The following is a 19,770-nucleotide window of genomic DNA, read 5'->3' as shown; positions in this document are numbered from 1 at the left end:
TCTGTATTTACATTGACCCACTGGCAGCTAAAATCCACGCCTACACTATCGAGCGTGTATGAACTGTGATTACTTTTATATTGCTGATTAGCTGTTTGGCATTTCATTCTCTGACTGAAGGCAGTCGACCAATCGCAACAGACTGTCATCGGTCCAATCAGCGCAGATTAGCTTCGCGCTAAGGAGGGGTTTGGGAACAAATGAATCCCTGAACGATTCATACAGGAGTCGCTGGGATAATTAGGTAAAAATAAATGCAGATTATAAGACCATGAACGTGTTTTTTGACCTTGCATGCATATTAAACTGTTGTTGAAGACCCTTAAAATCAAGATATGACCCTATTTCATGTATAATATGGGCTCTTTAAGGTAAGTGTTCATGACTCCACCATAAAAAAGAAAAATGGTTTGCATGGCAGAGTTCCAAGATAAAACCCACTGTTGAGCAAAAAGACTACAAAGACTTGTCTCAGTTTTGGCAGAAAACATCTAGATGATCCCCAAGACTTTTGGCAAAACTCTCTGTGGACAACGAAAAAAAAAAAAAAAAGTTTTTTGAAGGTGTGTGTCCCATTAAGTGTGGTGTAAAAGTAATGCTTAATTTCAGAAAAATAACATCATGCCAACAGTTACATGTGGTGGTGGTAGTTTGATGGTCTGGAGCTGTTTTGCTGCTTCAGGACCTGGATGACTTGCTGTGATAAATGGAACCATGAATTCTGCGGTGTACCAAAATATCATGAAGGAGAATGTCCAAACATCTGTTAGTGACCTCAAACTGAAGCAGACTTCTGAGTTCTGAAGCAGGAAAATGATCCAAAACACACCATCAAGACCACTTCTGAATGGCTAAAGAAAAACAAAATTAAGACTTTGGAGTGGTCTAGTCAAAGTCCTGACCTGAATACAAATGAGATGCTGTGGCATGACTTTAAAAAGCTCATAAAAAATGCAATGTGGCTGAAATACAACAAATCTACAAAGATGGCATGGCCTCCACAGAGCTGTAACAGACTCATTGCAAGTTATTAAACCTGTTTGATTGCAATTGTTACTACTAAAGCTGGTCCAGCGAGTTATTAGGTTTAGGGGCAAACACTTTTTCCACAGAGGGTTATGCAGTTTTGTAATTTGTCTTCCCCATTTATTTGTGTTATCTTTGACTAATATCTAAGCTTGTTTAATAATCTGAAAGATTTAAGAGTGACAAACTTGCAAATAAATAAGAAAACAGTCAAGGGGCAAACACTTTTTCACACTACTGTATGTGCAAATAATAAAAGAAAACAACTAACTTTCGTGCTGTTTATTATGAAATGAGTGAATAAAATTTCAAATGAAATGTAAAAATAATTATTAGTTTTTTAATCGAATGCAAAACAACAACATTACTATATATATTCTAATATAAATCTAATATAATGTATTATATAATATAATTTAAATTGTTTAATATAAATGTATGAATAAAATGAAAAAGTAAACAAATAATATGTTCAATATTAGCAGTCGTTAGTTAAATTCATTGTACAATGCTACTTAATTTATTTATCTAAAATTTGGCATTCTACAAGACCTGATGACAGCATTTTGTTGCATTTTATTTTATAATAGAAAATTATGGCACAAATGTAGCTCTCAACTGATGAACAATTTGTGCCATCATATTTTTATCAAAACTAATTGCACATATGAAACGTATAGTGAGATTACTTCACCTATTCTAGGGTATTTTAAAAATCCACAAACAAAAACACAGAGGCAATTTCTAAAAAGGAAGTATTAATTAATTATGCTTCATGTCTTCAAAAGGAGGGGAAAGAGGTGATTCATTCTGAACTGAACACATACAGTATATGACTCATTATGGAGTCAGCAAATCCATACCTGCTGACTACAAATTTATCTTGTGATCAAATGTACGCTGCCAGTTTGGCCCCAGTTTTCTATCGGTCACCTGAGCAGAGACTGAATGAACATCAGCACAACACTTTCCAGACCTTATTTTTCTTTCTCAAACTGACAGAAGCTCATGTTCTTTCCTGCACACACAAACACACTCCTAAAAATAAAAGGGATTTATTGGCATCATGAAGAGCCATTAATATTCTTTGAAACTTTCTATTCAACACATTTTAATTAAAGTGGAAAAAAGGGTTCTTTAATCTCTAAAATGCTTTTTATAATATATTGTTTTTTACACGTTGAAATTTTTTATATTAACTGCTCACTAAAGTATTATTTGGACTCGGAGAATCATTCAAAGGGCAGTTGAATAATTTATTTGGCATATTTTTAGATTTTATTTTCATTGTATATATATATATATATATATAAAAAAAAAATATATATATATATATATACACATTTTTTTTTAGTTTTGGGATCAGTAATTGGTTGATTTAAATTATTGGTTAACCCACCAAAATGCAAATGTTGGAGGTCAGTAAGACATTGTTATTATTATTATTATTATTATTATTATTATTATTATTATTATTATTATTATTAATAATAATTTGTATACTACTACTACTACTACTAATAATAATAATAATAATAATAATAATAATAATAATTAATATTATTATTATCCTTTATTGTAATTATAATTTTATTATTATTATTATTATTATTATTATTAATAATTATTTTTCTTTTCAGCTTATTCCCTTTATTAAACTGGGGTCGCCACAGCGGAATGAACTGCCAACTTATCCAGCATATGTTTTACGTAGTGGTTTCCTCCGGGTGCTCCAGTTTCTCCCACAAGTCCCAAGACATGTACTATTAGTGAGTTGGAAAAGCTAAATTGTCCGTAGTGTGAGAATGCGAGAATGTATGGTTGTTTCCCAGTGATAGGTTGCAGCTGGAAGGGCACCTGCTGCGTAAAACATATGCTGGATAAATTCCATTTCATGTGGCGACCCCAGATTAATAAAGGGACTAAGCTGAAAAGAAAATGAATAAATAAAACAAACAAAAAACATAAAACATTATATATATCACATTGCACAATAATATTTATAATAACTATTGCTATTATAATTACTAATAGGTATTTTACAATCAAACCATCAATTTAATGCATCCTTGCTAAATTAAAATAATGATTTCTTAAAAAGAACTATTAAAAAACTTTTAAATTTAAGATTAAACAAGAATAGATACAGATCATTATTTAAAAAGTATAAAATAATATAAAATACTATTTACAATAATTTTGTTTACATGAAATGCATAAATAGACCAGCTTGAACTAATTTTTCTTTGTTGTATTGGTTTATTCATGTAATATTTCTTCTCCAGGTGTGAAAATTTATGCCATGGACTGTATATATTATGGTGGTAGGTTGTTCGCATGCATGCTAAATGATTAAAAAAATAATAATAATAATAATAATCTTCTGCTGTATTTGCCATCTTTCGCAGGTGGCGAACTCCAATATTCAGCACAATTCATAAAGACGCCAGAGATCTTTGTAATATTTTCCATTTTCCTTGAGCTCTCATTGACTTTTCAACCTAAACATCGTCCTTCAACATGGTGATGCACTCAATTTATTCATTGAAAAAAAAAAGCGGCGTTCTGCTGAATTTGTATTTCTGAGGGCAGCTGATGAGGAGGGGGAACATTCACTATATCAGGCTAACATCTCAACAATAGGAATGCCACAATGATGAATGAGAGAAAGGTTTTAAGGCCGACTGCCTCACAGAAAGACACATCAGCGGCTGGAACTGCCTCAAAACATTTTTTTTTTTCCCACTGATTAGAGACGCAAATATTGTGCCATTTGAGCCAAATAATCCTTTTTTTATGTGTTCTTATGTTTACATTTCATGCTTGTGTCTCGTGACATCAAGCGTCACAGTTTCTGGGTCCAAATGCTTTAGCAGATGCTGAACGCAAACAACAAATGCTACTGAAGTGCACTCAGTACTTTTTATTCAATAATTTCTTCATTTATGCATTTACTTATAATTAAGTAAAAAACTTAAGATTGATGATAGACACAGAACACAAACAGCAGTATAATAGAAATGGAAATAGCATGACAATCAGAATAATATTGGTAGTATTTAAATGGTAATACTATTTAGTATTAGTCATTTTTTAGAAATTGTTGAAATATTTGAAATATTTATAATTGTTAAATATTTATTTTGGCAAATTCAGAGACTGTAGTGTACAAAAGTCTTTGTTTTGTTCATGCACATACTTGTTAACTGTCTATTTGATATATTGGTGGAATACCAAGGACACATTACACATATCCACAGTCATATCACCCTGCAGCCCAAGACCGGTTACTCACTGAAGTCAAGCAGGGCTGAGCCTGGTCAGTACCTGGATGGGAGACCACTAGGGAACACTAGATTGCTGTTGGAAGTGGTGTTAGTGAGGCCAGCAGGGGGCGCTCAACCTGTGGTCTGAGTGAGTCCTAATGCCCCAGTAAAAGTGAAGGGGACACTACACTGTCAGTGGGCACCGTCTTTCGGATGAGACGTTAAATCGAGGTCCTGACTCTCTGTGGTTATTAAAAAACCAATGGCACTTCTCGTGAAAGAGCAGAGGTGTAACCCTGGTGTGTTGGCCAAAGTTACGATCATGGCCTCCCAATCCTCCCCTTCCACCGAATTGGCTCTATCACTGTCTCTCCACTCCACTAATAGCTGGTGTGTGGTGAGCGCACTGGCGCCGTTGTCCTGTGGCTGCCGTCGCATCATCCAAGTGGATGCTGCACACTGGTGGTGGTGTGGAGAGACCCCCCGCATGATTGTAAAGCGCTTTGGGTGTATGGCCATACACAATAAATGCGCTATATAAATACACACATTACACATTTTAAGTGCAAACAAAATCAATGGTAAGAATTTAATTAACAATGATTATTTAAGGGGGCATAATGTGTGTGTGTGTGTGTGTGTGTGTGTGTGTGTGTGTGTGTGTGTGTGTGTGTGTGTGTGTGTTATATACAGCTGAAGTCAGAATTATTAGCCCCCTTTGAATTTTGTTTTTCTTTTTTAAATATATTCAAAATCATGTTTAACAGAGCAATGCAATTTTCACAGTATCTCTGATAATATTTTTTCTACTGGAGAAAGTCTTATTTGTTTTATTATGGCTAGAATAAAAGCAGTTTTAATAAAAAAAAAAAAAAACATTTTAGGGTCAATATTATTAGCCCCTTTAAGCTATATTTTTTCCGATAGTCTACAAAACAAACCATCGTTATACAAAAACTTGCCTAATTACCCTAAACTGCCTAGTTTACCCAATTACCTAGTTAAGCCTTTAAATGTCACTTTAAGCTGTATAGAAGTGCCTTGAAAAATATCTAGTATATTATTATGTACTGTCATCATGGAATAGATAAAATAAATCGGTTATTAGAAATGAGTTATTAAAACTATTATGTTTAGAAATGTTTTGAAAAAAATCTCCTCTCTGTTAAACAGAAATTGGGGAAAAAATAAACAAGGGGGCTAATAATACAGGGGGGCTAATTACTCTGACTTCAACTGTACATACACAAATACACACATTCATACATACTACACACACACACAAACGCACTTACATGCATATATTGGTCTGAGAAAATATTTTATTCTATTCTGCATATTTCACAGAATGATGAAACGTGAATCTCCTCACAGGCAGGCACATCAGCATCTGGAACTGCCGCAAAACATTTTCCCCCCTACTCATTAGGGATGCAAATATCACGCCATTAGAGCACAAAATGTTCAGATTATCTTGTGAAATTGTGCAAGAGTAATAATCTAGATTGGCTACTTGTAATCCTGAAGAAGCGATTTTTACTCCTTTTTTACTTTACATGTTTTCCCCTCGACCTTACACAAATAAATCATGATCAACAGCCACTTAAATGTGATTGCTTGATACTAAAAAATAACATACAGAGAATTATGTCTGCATAATAACAGAAAAAAAGTACAGGCAGTTTATTATCAGGGGTCCGTTCTTCGTACCTCGCTTAAATGGTCTAAGATGATTTGACAGATCCTGCATATATTAATCATGATAACTGACCTCTGGCTAATTTGGTTCCTCAAACAACTTTACGAATCGGATTAAAATGTCTACATGAACTGTTCTGAGATTGCTGTGTGTGTTGTGAAGGACAAATCTATCGATCCTCGAAATCATGTTCAGCAATCCAACGATTGACTGACAGCACAACAGCGTAATGACATCATCTGATTACAGTTTTCCTCAGTGGCTTTGGTGCATTTCTCACAACACTATTTACATTTGCACAACAGTTAATGCATTTCTCAAAACAATTAGTACAAACTGCAAAACCTAGTTGATAACCTGCAAAAGTGTGTCACTTGCTCAAAATGGACAGCTCATTCCTTAAAAGCAAGTATTGATGTCAATCAAAGTATCAGTGTCATCAAGATAAAAAGTCCCGACACCATTGTTTATGAACAAGATAATGAAAGCATGACAAATCCATGTGACTATGACAGTTTACTCTGGACATTTTTTCCAATGCAATTCAGATTTTGGTGACACTTATAAAAATGCTCAAGACATCATTATACTATTTGCACAGCCATTTGAAAACTATTTGAATTGCTCTTCTTTGCATATCTAATTTATTCACAGCATTGTGCAATACAATAAATACACCCTTATTTACAACAAACATAAACATCCTTTAGGGTAGAACTGTAAACAATATTCAGTACATATTGGAACTGAACCTACAACATGCACAGGTCTGTAAATCATTTATAAAATTGTTCAATTTAGAAAAAGTTTAAAATATTTTATAAAATTATTAGCTTGACAGATTTTGACAACTAGTTCAATGTTTTTGTGTGTATGACTCAAGTAATGAAATGAGGACTATTAGTTTTATATGGCATGACTATTCAGCAATTATAAGTTAAGTTCATTTTGACTGACAAGACATAAGCAAATGATTATGTTATAAACAGCAGAGAGTTGTATGACAGCAATTGATGCATGTGCAAAAGCATTTGCGATTTGTTGAAAGGAATGAGAAACTCCTACTATTATGTGCTCAAATGACTAACTGTTTTGCGAAATGCATTAACTGTTGTGCAAATGTAAATAGTGTTGTGAGAAATGCACCAAAGTGACTAGGAAAAACTGTAATTTCAATTATCCATGTAAGCGAAATTACATAAATTTCGTAGTAAATGATTTGTTAAATATGATACGCAATATTTTTTTCATCTTTGTTGTGGGCAGCAGGCTTTGCACTTTCATGTGTCATGAGTGTTTAGCAATAGTTTTACATTTAGAGTAGATTTTCTTCATTATAGTAGCCTAGGCCTACTCAAGTTTCCTAATCAGCGTAAGGAATAACTGGCTGTTTAAATTAATTTTGCATCAAAAAAGCATTTTGATATTGGTACACAAATTGTACTAGCTGGGTCAGTACCTTAAAATAGTATGTGTTTGTATCTAATAAGTCAAAATTATTAATTCTTCTCCTTGAACCCCTTTGGGAAGAACTATGCTTTGACAGCTTTTGTACTTTCATTTTGTAATGCAGATTGCATACGTTATATATATACTGTGTATATATATATATAAATAAAATGAGTTTTATGAAACTATCCTGAATCATGTCAAATCGTCACTAATCAAATCCATCTAATAGAGTAATCCACTTATGAAGAATTGAAGAATGGACCCCAGGCTTTTGTTCAGTAAACACTAAGCCAGATAAGCCAGATACTATATCACTTCAAAATATCTTTTTACCTGATATATTTTTTTTAAAAATTTACATTTAAATTATGTGATGTTTTTTATAAGTTGTTTACATTTTAAGACTTTTATTTAAAAACAAAGACAGGTTTATTTACAAAGTCAAACTCTATTTTGGCTCTATAAGGTTCTTCTGTGAGCAAATCAGTATTTTGAAATTATGCACAAAAACCAATCATCTTACTTTGTCATTCCACAAGACTGCTCCATTGTTAAAAAAAATATCAAATGTGAATCCTTTTTATTTGTGTTAAACAACTCATTTGCTCATTGTCTGTTTTCTTTTAAAGTCTTTAAATTTAATATTAAGCCTTAAAGGGCAAATAATTAATTTGATTCGCGAGGTCTTAATTACAACAGTACTAATACAATAGTAATATTAACTATATTACCATATTAATTACATCAAATTAACAGCTGCACTGGACAAAATATTTAGCACAGTCTTGTATGCCTAATTTGAACATGAAAACATGAAAAAATATTCATTATTCATTAATATTCACACTAAAACATTAAATAAATGTTAAAGAAAGCAAAAAGTAAATTTTCTCAAACATCAAAATATTGTTACAACACCAATTCTATTTTTTTTAAATAAATTACTAAGCAGACTTATTGTATTTCTTGATAGAACTTTAAAATTCTAAGCGGAAAATGACTTATTAGAATTAGAAGAATCTGTCTGCATTTGCCCTGTTGTTTTACCCCAATTTGCAGATTTAAGAGAATTTTGATAATTTACATTTAGAGTACATTTAGTGTCTCTTTCATGTTAATGTATGAAAGAGAACTTTTACATTCCATTTATGATTCCAAGGTGACGATATGAAATACCTTTCTAACTTTTGAATATCAAAAGTTGCTGGGGAAAAGATTAAGGTCTCACAAAGCAATTCAAAAGCAGAAGAAAAAAACCCACAAAATACAGATTTATTTTCAGACATTTTCTATAGTCTGTTAAATATATTGGTGGAATGCATAAGATTGAGGACTGCAAATAAAATGTGATGAGAATTTGATTTACACTCAATAGTTGGAATGCAACAATACTATTTCAATGGTCTGACAAAATATGTTATGCTACTTCTTTAACTTTGCATTAAAAGATGATTCAATATGATGAAACAGGAATCTCCTCGCAGGCAGACTGGAACTGCCGCAAAAATGTTTTTCCATTAATTAGAGATGCAAATACCATGCCATATAAGCTGATAGTCTTCTCATGACACATTCATATGTTCAGATTTACTGCTTGTGTCTAGTGAAATAGAGTTAAAAACACAGGTTGTTTGTGTGTGGCAAAGGACAGTTTGACAGCCTAACAAAGACTGAGACACGAAACCCATGTGGCTTCCAGATTAATTCATCTCTCTCCCGGCAGATGGACACATCATTTCCCTAATGCTACGCATCTCTAGACCACATGGACCATAATACACTCTTTCAATCCTACACTCAAAAGCATTAGCTAAAAAGGTCCATAGAAAATGACAATAAAGAAAAAAATCAATGGTGCACAAATAGCAAATAGATGCAGAATGTATTTTTAAACATGTTTTGTGCACTGTATTGTGTTATTATTTACAGAAATCCTCAGGGTTTTCAATGAAATCAAGCGAAAAAAGAAGACATATTTATTGCAGACATTTAAGCTGTTTTTCCTTACAATGAAACTGAATGATGTGTGTAGCTATTAATATGTTTAAAAGGAAAATAATAATCGATACTTCAGTTAGGGCTCTGTGCAGTTATTATTATATATATTTTAAAAGAGTAGTGCATGACTCCGACTCCTTTTATGATCATTTTAGTGCATTTATCTTTTGTCCCAATACTGCTTATCCTCTCTTATTATAAAGAAAAGAACAGCTTGAATATTCTGCTCAATTTCTCTTTCTCTTATGTTTTTCAGGTTTGAAACATCATCAGAAAATTGTTGTTTTTAATTTGGATCATTTCTTCCACAAAGCTGGTTAAAGCCACTATTAATTTGTATTGAGAAAATATTAGTTTATGACCACTTTCTAGACATATCACACATTAAAGTGAATTTTCTGGGCTTGCTGCATCACAGAAACCAATATTTTAACAATTTATAAAAAATGTATTACAATTTGGCCACTTCATATTAGTCGACCATGTGAGAGTTGCAGAGAAGTATAGCTGGCGCGTTTGTAATTTATTTATTTATAATTTAAGCTATTTATACTCAAGTACAATTTTGTTTTTAAAGTACTTAAGTATGTTAAGTACATGTTAAGTTATACTTTTCATAAGGGGGCCTTAACTAATATGTATTTACACTGAAATGATATATTTGTTACAATGTAATTAATGTTTAAATTAGGGTTGGGCATCTAAGCTATAATGCCGATCCGATACGCATCTCGATACAAAGAATACGATCCGATATATTAGCGATACATTTGTGACATATTGCGATGCAACACGATACGATTCACACCCATATCACGATACAATGCGATATTTCAGCACTAACTAATTAGATCAAGTTTATGAGATGATGTGAAAGAGGATGCTGTGCCATTGAATGAGTTTGATTATTTATTAACCAAGCAAAACCAAGACTTTTTTTACAAACTGGCTCTTCTCTCAGAGCCAGAGTGTCAGTTTACAGTAGAGGGCCATTTTAGAACATATAGCACATATTATTTAAGTATTTTCAAGATAAACAGAATGTATAAGTGCAATATATATTAAAAAATATGTATATATTTGCACTCTTTCAACATAAATAAAATTAGCATTGCACAACAAGAATTGTGATTTAACTTTTCAACTATGAAAACAAGTTTTACAAAGATATATTTTGCCACTGATTATTCAAAACTTAAGGTGGTGAACTAGCAGTGTTATGCTGCTTTGAAACATCACTGTCACTGTAAACAACAGGCTGATAAAAATATAACAAACCAGCAATCTTCTTGCTGTGAGGTGGTCAAACTACCCACTGTGCCACCGTGACACCCAATTATTTTTATCATTATTATTATTAATATTATTATTATTATAATTAAATAAAAATTAACAGGAGGAGGTGTTTAAAACCTTCGTTCTCCGTGACACTAGGCTGAATATCTTTGCAGATGAACAATGCAATAGCATTCGTTATTGGCGTAGAGCGAGCAGAACTGTTGCGCATGGAAAAAAAAAAACTTTCAATGCTTTTCTCACCACTTTTGGAGCTGGTTGAAGCAGTGCGAAAGCCGGGGATGCAGAAACACTGGAAGATGCTTTCACAACAACACCGTGGCGCCGCTTCAAGTGAGATATCAGATTAGTCATACTGCCCGCGTATTTTAAAGATGCGCGGCACATTTTGCAAATTGCATCTGTCCTGTCATGTCGTCCATCCTTAAATCCATAATGTTGCTTGCCATACTTTAGATTTAAAACTCAGTGGGGAATAACATGTTTGTTTTGCTTCTCGCGCTTTCTGAGGGCGCTTCACTAGCTTCATCCGCACACCTGATACACTGAGTTGTAGTGTGTGCACATCCGCAAATCCGTTGCTAAGGCTTACTTTATGTAGGTCGATTAAATTATGCGCCAAAAACAGGTTGACAACACTTGTTAATAAATAAAAAATACATTCTATATTAAAAATATAAGCTGTATCTCGGAAAAATCGATGCATCTCGCAAAAACCGATGCATCTCGATTTGCTTCCAAAATTTCATTCATCCTCTGCTGCTCAACCGATGCACTCGCATCGTGAACGCGCATAACCGCGTATCGATACATATCGGTTAATCTTCCCATCCCTAGTTTAAATGCATGTTTTTACAGTACATTGCACTTATAGTATGCTTGATTAAACAACCTGCATGTAATTACATATGTAATTAATATCTGTAATAACATTTTACTGTCCCTAACCCTACACTGTAGTGGTGTAACGGATCACAAATTTCAAGATTCGGATCATACTACGGTTTATGAGTTACAAATCTGACAATTTTTCAGATCAGCAAAAAGGGAGGAGACAAATTTCACCAATTATAAGGTTCTATCTGACATTTTTGTCAAAATTGAGTTATTGAAACATTCTTATTAAATGTTAAGATTTTTATTTAAAAATCAAATGTTACACACATACTGCTTGCTATGGAATGTAAAAACTTTGAAGCTCAATATCTTAAAATGATTCAGAACGTAGAACCTTATAATGCAAAGGTAACAAAATGTCATTTGTACAAAATTTGAACTTTCCATTTATACAAAAATATTACTGCAAAAACCATTGGTTTTAACAAACAGAACTTAGAACTTTTAATTTTAATAATAATAAAAAAAAGAACAGCTGAAAAAAAGAAAAATATAATAATGTACAGCATTTTATAGTCATATTTAATTAATGATTCAACAACTTGCACTGTAAAACTTAATGTTTCATTATAGGTGGAAAATTTTTGAAAACCACTTCAGTGACATAATTTTGATGGTTGTTTGTCGCCACCCATTGATTACTAAATGTAATTGCTACAACATTCACCAGTGTTTAGTTCTATTAAACTGTGATTTGAATCTTTACCATAAACATTTGTTTACATCTTCACCTATAAACTGTTCTCCCAGTACTTGTGTAATTTTATTTTTTGTAACGAACTGAAAAAGTGTAAAAACTGAATCTCTCTCAATCAAGCACAGATTAAAACACAATGCTTTCGAAGGATTAGTAAACATGCAAATTATTTTCATTTATTATTCATGTTGTGTGGGTTTGAATTGAGATCCTGATCTTTTATTGGTAAATTGCGCATCTGTCACCGACTCGGTCCCGGTCATTCCCCTCGCTGGCCAGCAGAGGCCACCATCTCCGGACTTTTAGCATTACATCATCCATTTACACTGATTGCACAGACACCTGATCTCAATCTGGTTAACGACCCACGTACCTCATATAAGCCGCACTCAAACACTCAGTCAGTGCGAAGTCTTGTTCAGCCCCGGCCAGCATTACTGAGCGTTATCTCCAGCCTGATCTCTTGTGTACGACTCCAGCCTGTCTCCTACTTTGCTTCGCCTTCTGCCTGCCCACGACCCACGCTTGTTATACGGACTCTGACTCTCTCTGCCTGCCCACGAACCACGCCTGTTATACGGACTCTGATCCTTGCTGCCTGCCCTTGACCCAAGCCTAAATAACGGACTCTGATTCTCGCTCTCTCCCCTCCACTCATGCCTGGTAACTCACTCTGTGTCTGTTCATCACCATTCTTGTTACCCATACTACTACTGTGGATGTGTGTGTGCACTCCGGTGCATATTGTGTGTTTGAGTGAAGTTGTGATTAATAAATACTGCATAATGGATCCCTCCGTGTCAGTCTCCTCGTTACAGCAGCTTTAGACTAAATCCATTAATGCAGGCTAAACAGTGATCAGAAAACACTTTTCACTACAGTTTTTCTCAGTCGCTTTGTGCATTTCTCACAGCACTATTAACATTTGCACAACAGTTAATGCATTTCTCAAAACAATTACTCATTTGAGCAAATCATTGTAGCAGTTTCTCATTCCTTCCAACAAATTACAAATGCTTTTGAACATGCATCAATTGCTGTCATACAACTCTCTGCTGTTTTGTGTTGTGAATGCTGAACAGTCTTTCCATATAAAACTAATAGTCCTCATTTCATTACATAGAAAAATGCTGAACACAATGATGCAGTAGGTAGTGCTGTTGCCTCACAGCAAGAACGTCGCTGGTTCGAGCCTCGGCTGGGTCAGTTGGCATTTCTGTGTGGAGTTTGCATGTTCTCCCTGCGTTTGTGTGGGTTTCCTCCGGGTGCTTCCTGTTTCCCCCACAGTTTAAAGACATGCAGTACAGTCCGTAGTGTATGAGTGTGAATGAGTGTATAGATGTTTCCCAGAGATGCATTGCAGTTGAAAGGGCATCCGCTGCGTACAACATATGCTGGATAAGTTGGCGGTTCATTCCACTGTGGTGACCCCAGATTAATAAAGGGACTAAGCTGAAATGAAAATGAATGAATGAATGAATGTCTTCTAAATTGAACAATTGAATGAATGATTTACAGACTTATGTATGTTGTAGGTTCAGTTCCAATACGAATTGAATATTGTTTACAGTTGTGCACAGCTCTACCTAAAGGAAGTTTATGTTTGTTGTAAATAAGGGTGTATTTATTCTTTTGCACAATGCTTTGAATAAATAGGAATTGCAAAGAGCATACAGTAAAAATGTGAAACATACATATTCAGTGTCCTGTACTCAGATACTTCACTAAATGCAGTGATGTCTAAATTTACTGCAGTTTTCAAATGGTCGTGCAAATAGTATATAGTGCTGTCTTGAGCAATTTTAGGAAGAGTCACCAAAATCTGACTTGTTTGCATTGGAAAAAAATGTCCAAAGTAAACTGTCATAATGAAAACATGACAAAGCCATTTGACTATCTTGTTCATAAACAATGGTGTCGGGACTTTTCATCTTGATGACACTGACTCTTTGATTGACATGAATACTTGCTTTTGAGGAATGAGCTCTCCATTTTGAGCAAGTGACACACTTTTGCAGGTTGTCAACTAAGTTTTGCAGTTTGTACTAATTGTTTTGAGAAATGCATTATCTGTTGTGCAAACGTTAATAGTGTTGTGAGAAATGCACCAAAGCCACTGAGGAAAAACTGTAATAACCTAAAAAAGCATTTGGTAATATCCCACAAAAACATTTTCCATCCTAATATTTTACAGGGAAGCCAAAATGCTTTTATACACGTGGTTTGAATGATGTGGGAGACGATCTCTCTAAAAATTGTTATAAATGTTGAGTTAACCTACATTGTATTTATTGTTACATTGTATGTATTGTTTTAATACTTAGTAGTTAACGCCACCTAGTATACCATGGGACACATTTTACTTTTTTTCGTCTCTACCTTATGTACATTAAAGATGCTAAACTCCCCCTTAAATCTGAGTGCTTAACATGCACAAACTACTAATGCTTGCTTTAACGCATCAAAAGCAGATTTTAGCCTGTTATAATTTCAGAACTTTCTGTCTGTCAAAGTACACCATAAAATTTGAAAAAAAAATAAATAAATAAAAAATCACAACTATTTTTGGATAGGTGTTTACCCTGAAAATCGATGAGAAAACAGTAAAAAAAGGTTTGTTATATTTAATTCTGAATGCAGTATGAAAATGATTTGCTGGCATATAGTAAACAAGAGCACATCAAACAGTTTGATAAGCATGAATACAGTAAGGTGTTGCTGACACACTGTTTTGATTACATGAACATACTGATCAGCTATTTTATGCAAATCTACTCCCTATACAGAATGCAGCTTCACTGGTTAATTCAAGATCACTATGGAAACCTTCCATGCTTAATTTACGTTCACTTAAAGTATTGAATTAAATCCACCAGTCTGAATTCCAGCTCCACTAATGCATCCCCGCATTCAAACCGTCTTACAAAACACTTCTTACTCAAGGACTCCAGAAAGGCTGTCAGGATGTAAAAAAGCAGGGTACACGCACAACAAATGTGTTGCTATATTAATGCTAAACTCAATCGCAGAATTGATTTACCTCACACAAGCAAAGGAGTCAGTGCAGCGCACCAATTTATAAATGTACCCGATGGAGCTTTGGATGAAATCGTCACCCTGGTAAGTATACGACAGACTTTCAGAGATGTGTTTTCACTGAGCTGTGGAGTGGGATAGAGCTCTGTCTTACCTTGGTAATTGCAGATGTCTCCCACGCTGTTCTGACGCGTGATGTGGTGCCAGTAAGCGCTTCGCGGCAGAGATATCGACTTTGTTAATGTGCTCTCGTTTGAAAGAGTCTGTGAGGCAGAGCAGAAAATCATTGGGTTACATTGGTTATATTTCCAGTCAAATCACTTGGAAAGGGCTTTACACAGAGGATTTCAAAGAGGGAGGCTGGCAGTAAACAGCAGCACCTCCATTAGACTGTTTTTTGATCATCGCTAATGACAGGTGGGGTGTGATGTCACCGCAGTCTTTTAAAATAAAGCACTTATCGCAGCATTTTAAGAGAATTTGGATGAATAAAGACGCTAGATCAAGATTTGAGAGCGAGCAACATTTCTGGCAGAAGTCCTGAATGGGAAGATGTGAGCGGAGAGCCATATGGTCAAGTCTCATCAGCCTCTATTGAGGGCCTTAGAGATGACAGCACAGATTCACTGCCAGCAAGGCAGCACAGTTTAAACAGTGCAGGAAAAAAAGACCACCCGCACCACACCACTGAACGATTCATCAACCTTACTGGCTTGCGGAGAAAAGCCCAAATGTGCTTTCATTGATACATTGATTACAAAAGTGGCATGATCACATTTTACTGTTCAGATGCAGATCTCTTGTGGATGTTAGCTCTAACACAGGATGATTGCAAATACGTGAATCTGCCTTCATTTCTGCAAAATCTAATCTAAATAGAGAGCTCACTCAAAAAACAAAAACAAAAACAGCATTTAGGCTTCCTCGAGTTGTTCCAAACCTTTATGAGTCTATTTTTATCTGTATGTATAATATAATGTATGTTTTAGATTATACTAGATCGTATTAGATTCAACTTTATTGTCACTACACATGTACAAGGCAAGGAAATCCAGTTTAGGTCTAACCAAGAGTGCAACAGCAGCAAGTGCAGAATACAGGCATAAGTTATAAAGTCCAGATCACTTAAAGTATTGAATGAAATCCTTTAGGTGAACTGGTTTCTATTTTGAAGAGTATTAGAACGAGTATAGCCACTGACATCGTTAGTAAAAAAAATATACACTACCAGTCAAAATTTTGGGGTCAGTTTTTTTTTTAAATATTAATTTTGATATTAAAATTATTCTGTTCATCATTAAATGTAAAAAAAAAATTGTAAAAATGGTAAATACTTATTTATTAAATATTTATTTATTACTTATTGTATGTAGTTTCAAATGAAAGTATTACTCCAGTCATTATTTATTTTATTACTATTACATTAATAACAATACTACTACTACTACTAATAATAATAATAATAAAAATAATAATACTACTACTAATAATAGTAATAATTAATATTAGAGGGATTTCTGAAGGATCATGTGACTGTATTTTTGATTAAATAAATGCAGCCTTGGTGAGCAGGAGAAGCTTATTTTAAAACATTTAAATTTTCTTTAAAATATATATTTTTGCGTTCAACAAATTAAATAAACCATTCCTTTAACATTGACTATATCTTCCTAAATGTGTATTTTTCATTTTAACATTGAGTATGTTTACATGGACACCAGTAATCTGATTTTAATAAGATTAAGACAATACTCTGATTAAGAGTCTACCATGCAAGCAGCAACTTTTGATTATTTAATTCGATTAAGGTCATGATCAAATTAAACAGAAATTAAAATAAGACATGTGGAGTATGCCGATTTTAGTCACAATAATAAAGTGCAGTACAGACATGAAAACACCGCAGTCAAACTATTACCATCATGTAGGACTTTTCACCACGTTTTGTGACAGGAGAGTGTATACACACACAGCTGTTTGACACTATTCTCTGCACCTATTGAGTCAGTAAAGGACCACAGACATATACACACACACACATACATCACTAATGTGGAGGTTTTTTCCCCGTATATCGTGCGCTATCAAATTCCATTAAAACAACACTCTTACAACAGTTCATACTCGCGTCCAATATCTAGTTTGTCACAGGGCATGAATAAAATGTGGCTGAATGAAAGTGAAAGTGCCAAACGGCATTTAAAGGCAACAAATTAAGAATAAAACACCTGCAATTACATGAAACATAGCGTGATGATGCAATGACATTAATCTCAAACGTTAGACGTTAGATCTCAAAACTCAGGGCTTTAGGTAGTACCTAGAATAGCAAAGTCGAGTAAAGGAGGTCGAGCCTTCTCCTTCATGGCTCCTACACTCTGGAATAGCCTTCCTAATAACATCCGAGGCTCAGAAACACTCTCTCAGTTAAAAACTAGATTAAAGACCTGAGATCTGTTTAGTAAACCATACACTCAGTGCATCACTTAGCGGGTTTCCACACAAGTTTCTGCATCTTGTTTATATACATTATGAACAGCAGCTACGCTGCTTAATTATTGTCTTTTTTTCTCCATTTCTACCTGGGGATACTGATCTGCTGTTGCGCTGATGGCCATTGGGGAGTGGAGAGCATGAAACTGATTCCAGTGACGCTCTAGGGACAGACAAGTCTTCACTGAGGCCATCTTCCAGCCTCCACCGCTGAGACTGCAGCTCTACACAAGACTTTTGGCCAGCGAAGAAATTAAAATGGTCGTGCCGAACTGAGTCTGGTTTCTCTCAAGGTTTTTTTTTCTTCACTCTCCTATTGGTGAAGATTTTTCCCTCTCCGCTGTCGCCACTGGCTTGCATGGTTCAGGATCTGTAGACGATGCTACACATCGATGGATTTGCTCTTCAGTGCTTGGACTCTCAGTAATGACTTTAAACCACTTTAAACTGAGCTAAACTAAACTGAACTTAAACACTAAAAACTGAACTACCCTGATCCAGTTACTGTGACCCTTTTGTGAAGCTGCTTTGACACAATATACATTGTAAAAGCGCTATACAAATAAAGCTGGATTGAACTGAATTGAATAATAGAATTATGCTTTAACATCTAAAACGGGATCATGAAAGGAAAAGTCAAAAAGCATCTCATGTAAACACCTTAATCATATTATTGTCTTAATTAGATTAAGGCATATAATTCCATTATTGATGTCCATGTAAACGTAATCATTGCTATCGTTTGTATTACCATTGTTATTACTGTTGTTATTGCAAAAATAATAGTTCTTGGTATTTCTACCTTCTATGGCCATATAACATTTAATTGGACCACATGTATTTCAATGTCTGATATGTTTTTTTATGCATGTGTGCCTCTGATACAAAAAATATAATATCCTGATGGGGAAAATATGACTTTACTTCAGGCATTACTTTCTGCTAAATATTTTCACTGTGTAGAAACAAACTTTGCTCTCCAGATAGCCAAACTAAATGAGGTACACAATTATAGGCTACATTAAAAAAAGATATATTTTTTTAGGATAATGACTTCATAAAATAAGCTTAATTCTGAAATCTTAAAAGTCTCTAAAAACCTTAAGACTATACCAAACCATGTTATTTTTATGGTATTTATAATTTTTTCTCATGCTATATTTATGTTTAAGATTGTATTAAGTCAATGTAAACATGAGCGCTGTGTCTATTCTAGTAGTTCTATTGTTAAGGAGGTCATAAACAGCTTTATTTTACTTTATATTTAGTAAAGATCTCAAAGACTATAATGTTTTTCACTTTTACTATAATGTTATTAATATTTATACATTAAAAAAACATTATCATTTTGATGTAATAGGCTTTGTCTGTGTTGTTTTGACCTCCCTTATTAGATCACACAGTTCGAACGGATGTATCTGATTTTACAAGGAAGTACTTGATGTTTTGATGTTTGGTTCTTGAACGAATCAACCACTGTTCAAGCCAGTTCACAATATCATTCAAAACAGTCACATCTCAGCAACCCCAAATTGATCAGTGTACAATATCAAAGCAATGTCATTAGAGAGAATATAGCTCAAAATGCTCTATAAATCACTCCTGTAGTACTTTAATGTCATACACCGATCTATGTCTGCAGCTGAACATGCCTAAAACAAAAACAATTCTTGAGTCAAGTACTGGTTTAGACCAGTTTTTAAATCACCAGTACATTGAACAAAAACTTTCATTCAGATGTACTGAGAGCCGATGAGTTGGAGATACTGAACATCCATGTAATTTTAATTTTAATTTTTAATTACACAAATGCACTATACCTTCATCTAAAGCTTCATCAAATGCATTGAAGGCATTTTCTTGTCAGTATGTGTGTTCTTGAGAATCAAACTCTTGACCTTGCTGCTGCT

General features: G+C 34.1%; 1 protein-coding gene and 1 long non-coding RNA gene across 7 annotated transcripts in view; one reads left to right on the top strand and one right to left on the bottom strand.

Annotated features, from left to right (window-relative positions):
* Nucleotides 1-19,770, bottom strand: part of dok6 (docking protein 6) — a 155,078-nt gene that overhangs the window by 25,285 nt on the left and 110,023 nt on the right. For 3 of the 6 annotated variants that reach the window (XM_087308916.1, XM_087308917.1, NM_001089439.1), the window contains 1 exon segment: nt 15,522-15,630. In XM_087308916.1, coding sequence (XP_087165042.1) covers nt 15,522-15,630 — 109 coding nt within the window. 6 annotated transcript variants of the gene reach the window in all.
* On the top strand, nt 7,794-14,043 carry LOC147838001 (uncharacterized). The gene is made up of 4 exons (XR_015524854.1): nt 7,794-10,121; nt 11,575-12,565; nt 13,150-13,478; nt 13,619-14,043. It is a non-coding gene; the product is annotated as an uncharacterized LOC147838001 (long non-coding RNA).

Source organism: Danio rerio, chromosome 24, assembly GCF_052040795.2.
Source record: "Danio rerio strain M-AB ecotype USA chromosome 24, GRCz13ab, whole genome shotgun sequence".
In the NCBI taxonomy this organism is placed as follows: domain Eukaryota; kingdom Metazoa; phylum Chordata; class Actinopteri; order Cypriniformes; family Danionidae; genus Danio; species Danio rerio.
This window is presented reverse-complemented; position numbering and strand designations above follow the sequence as displayed.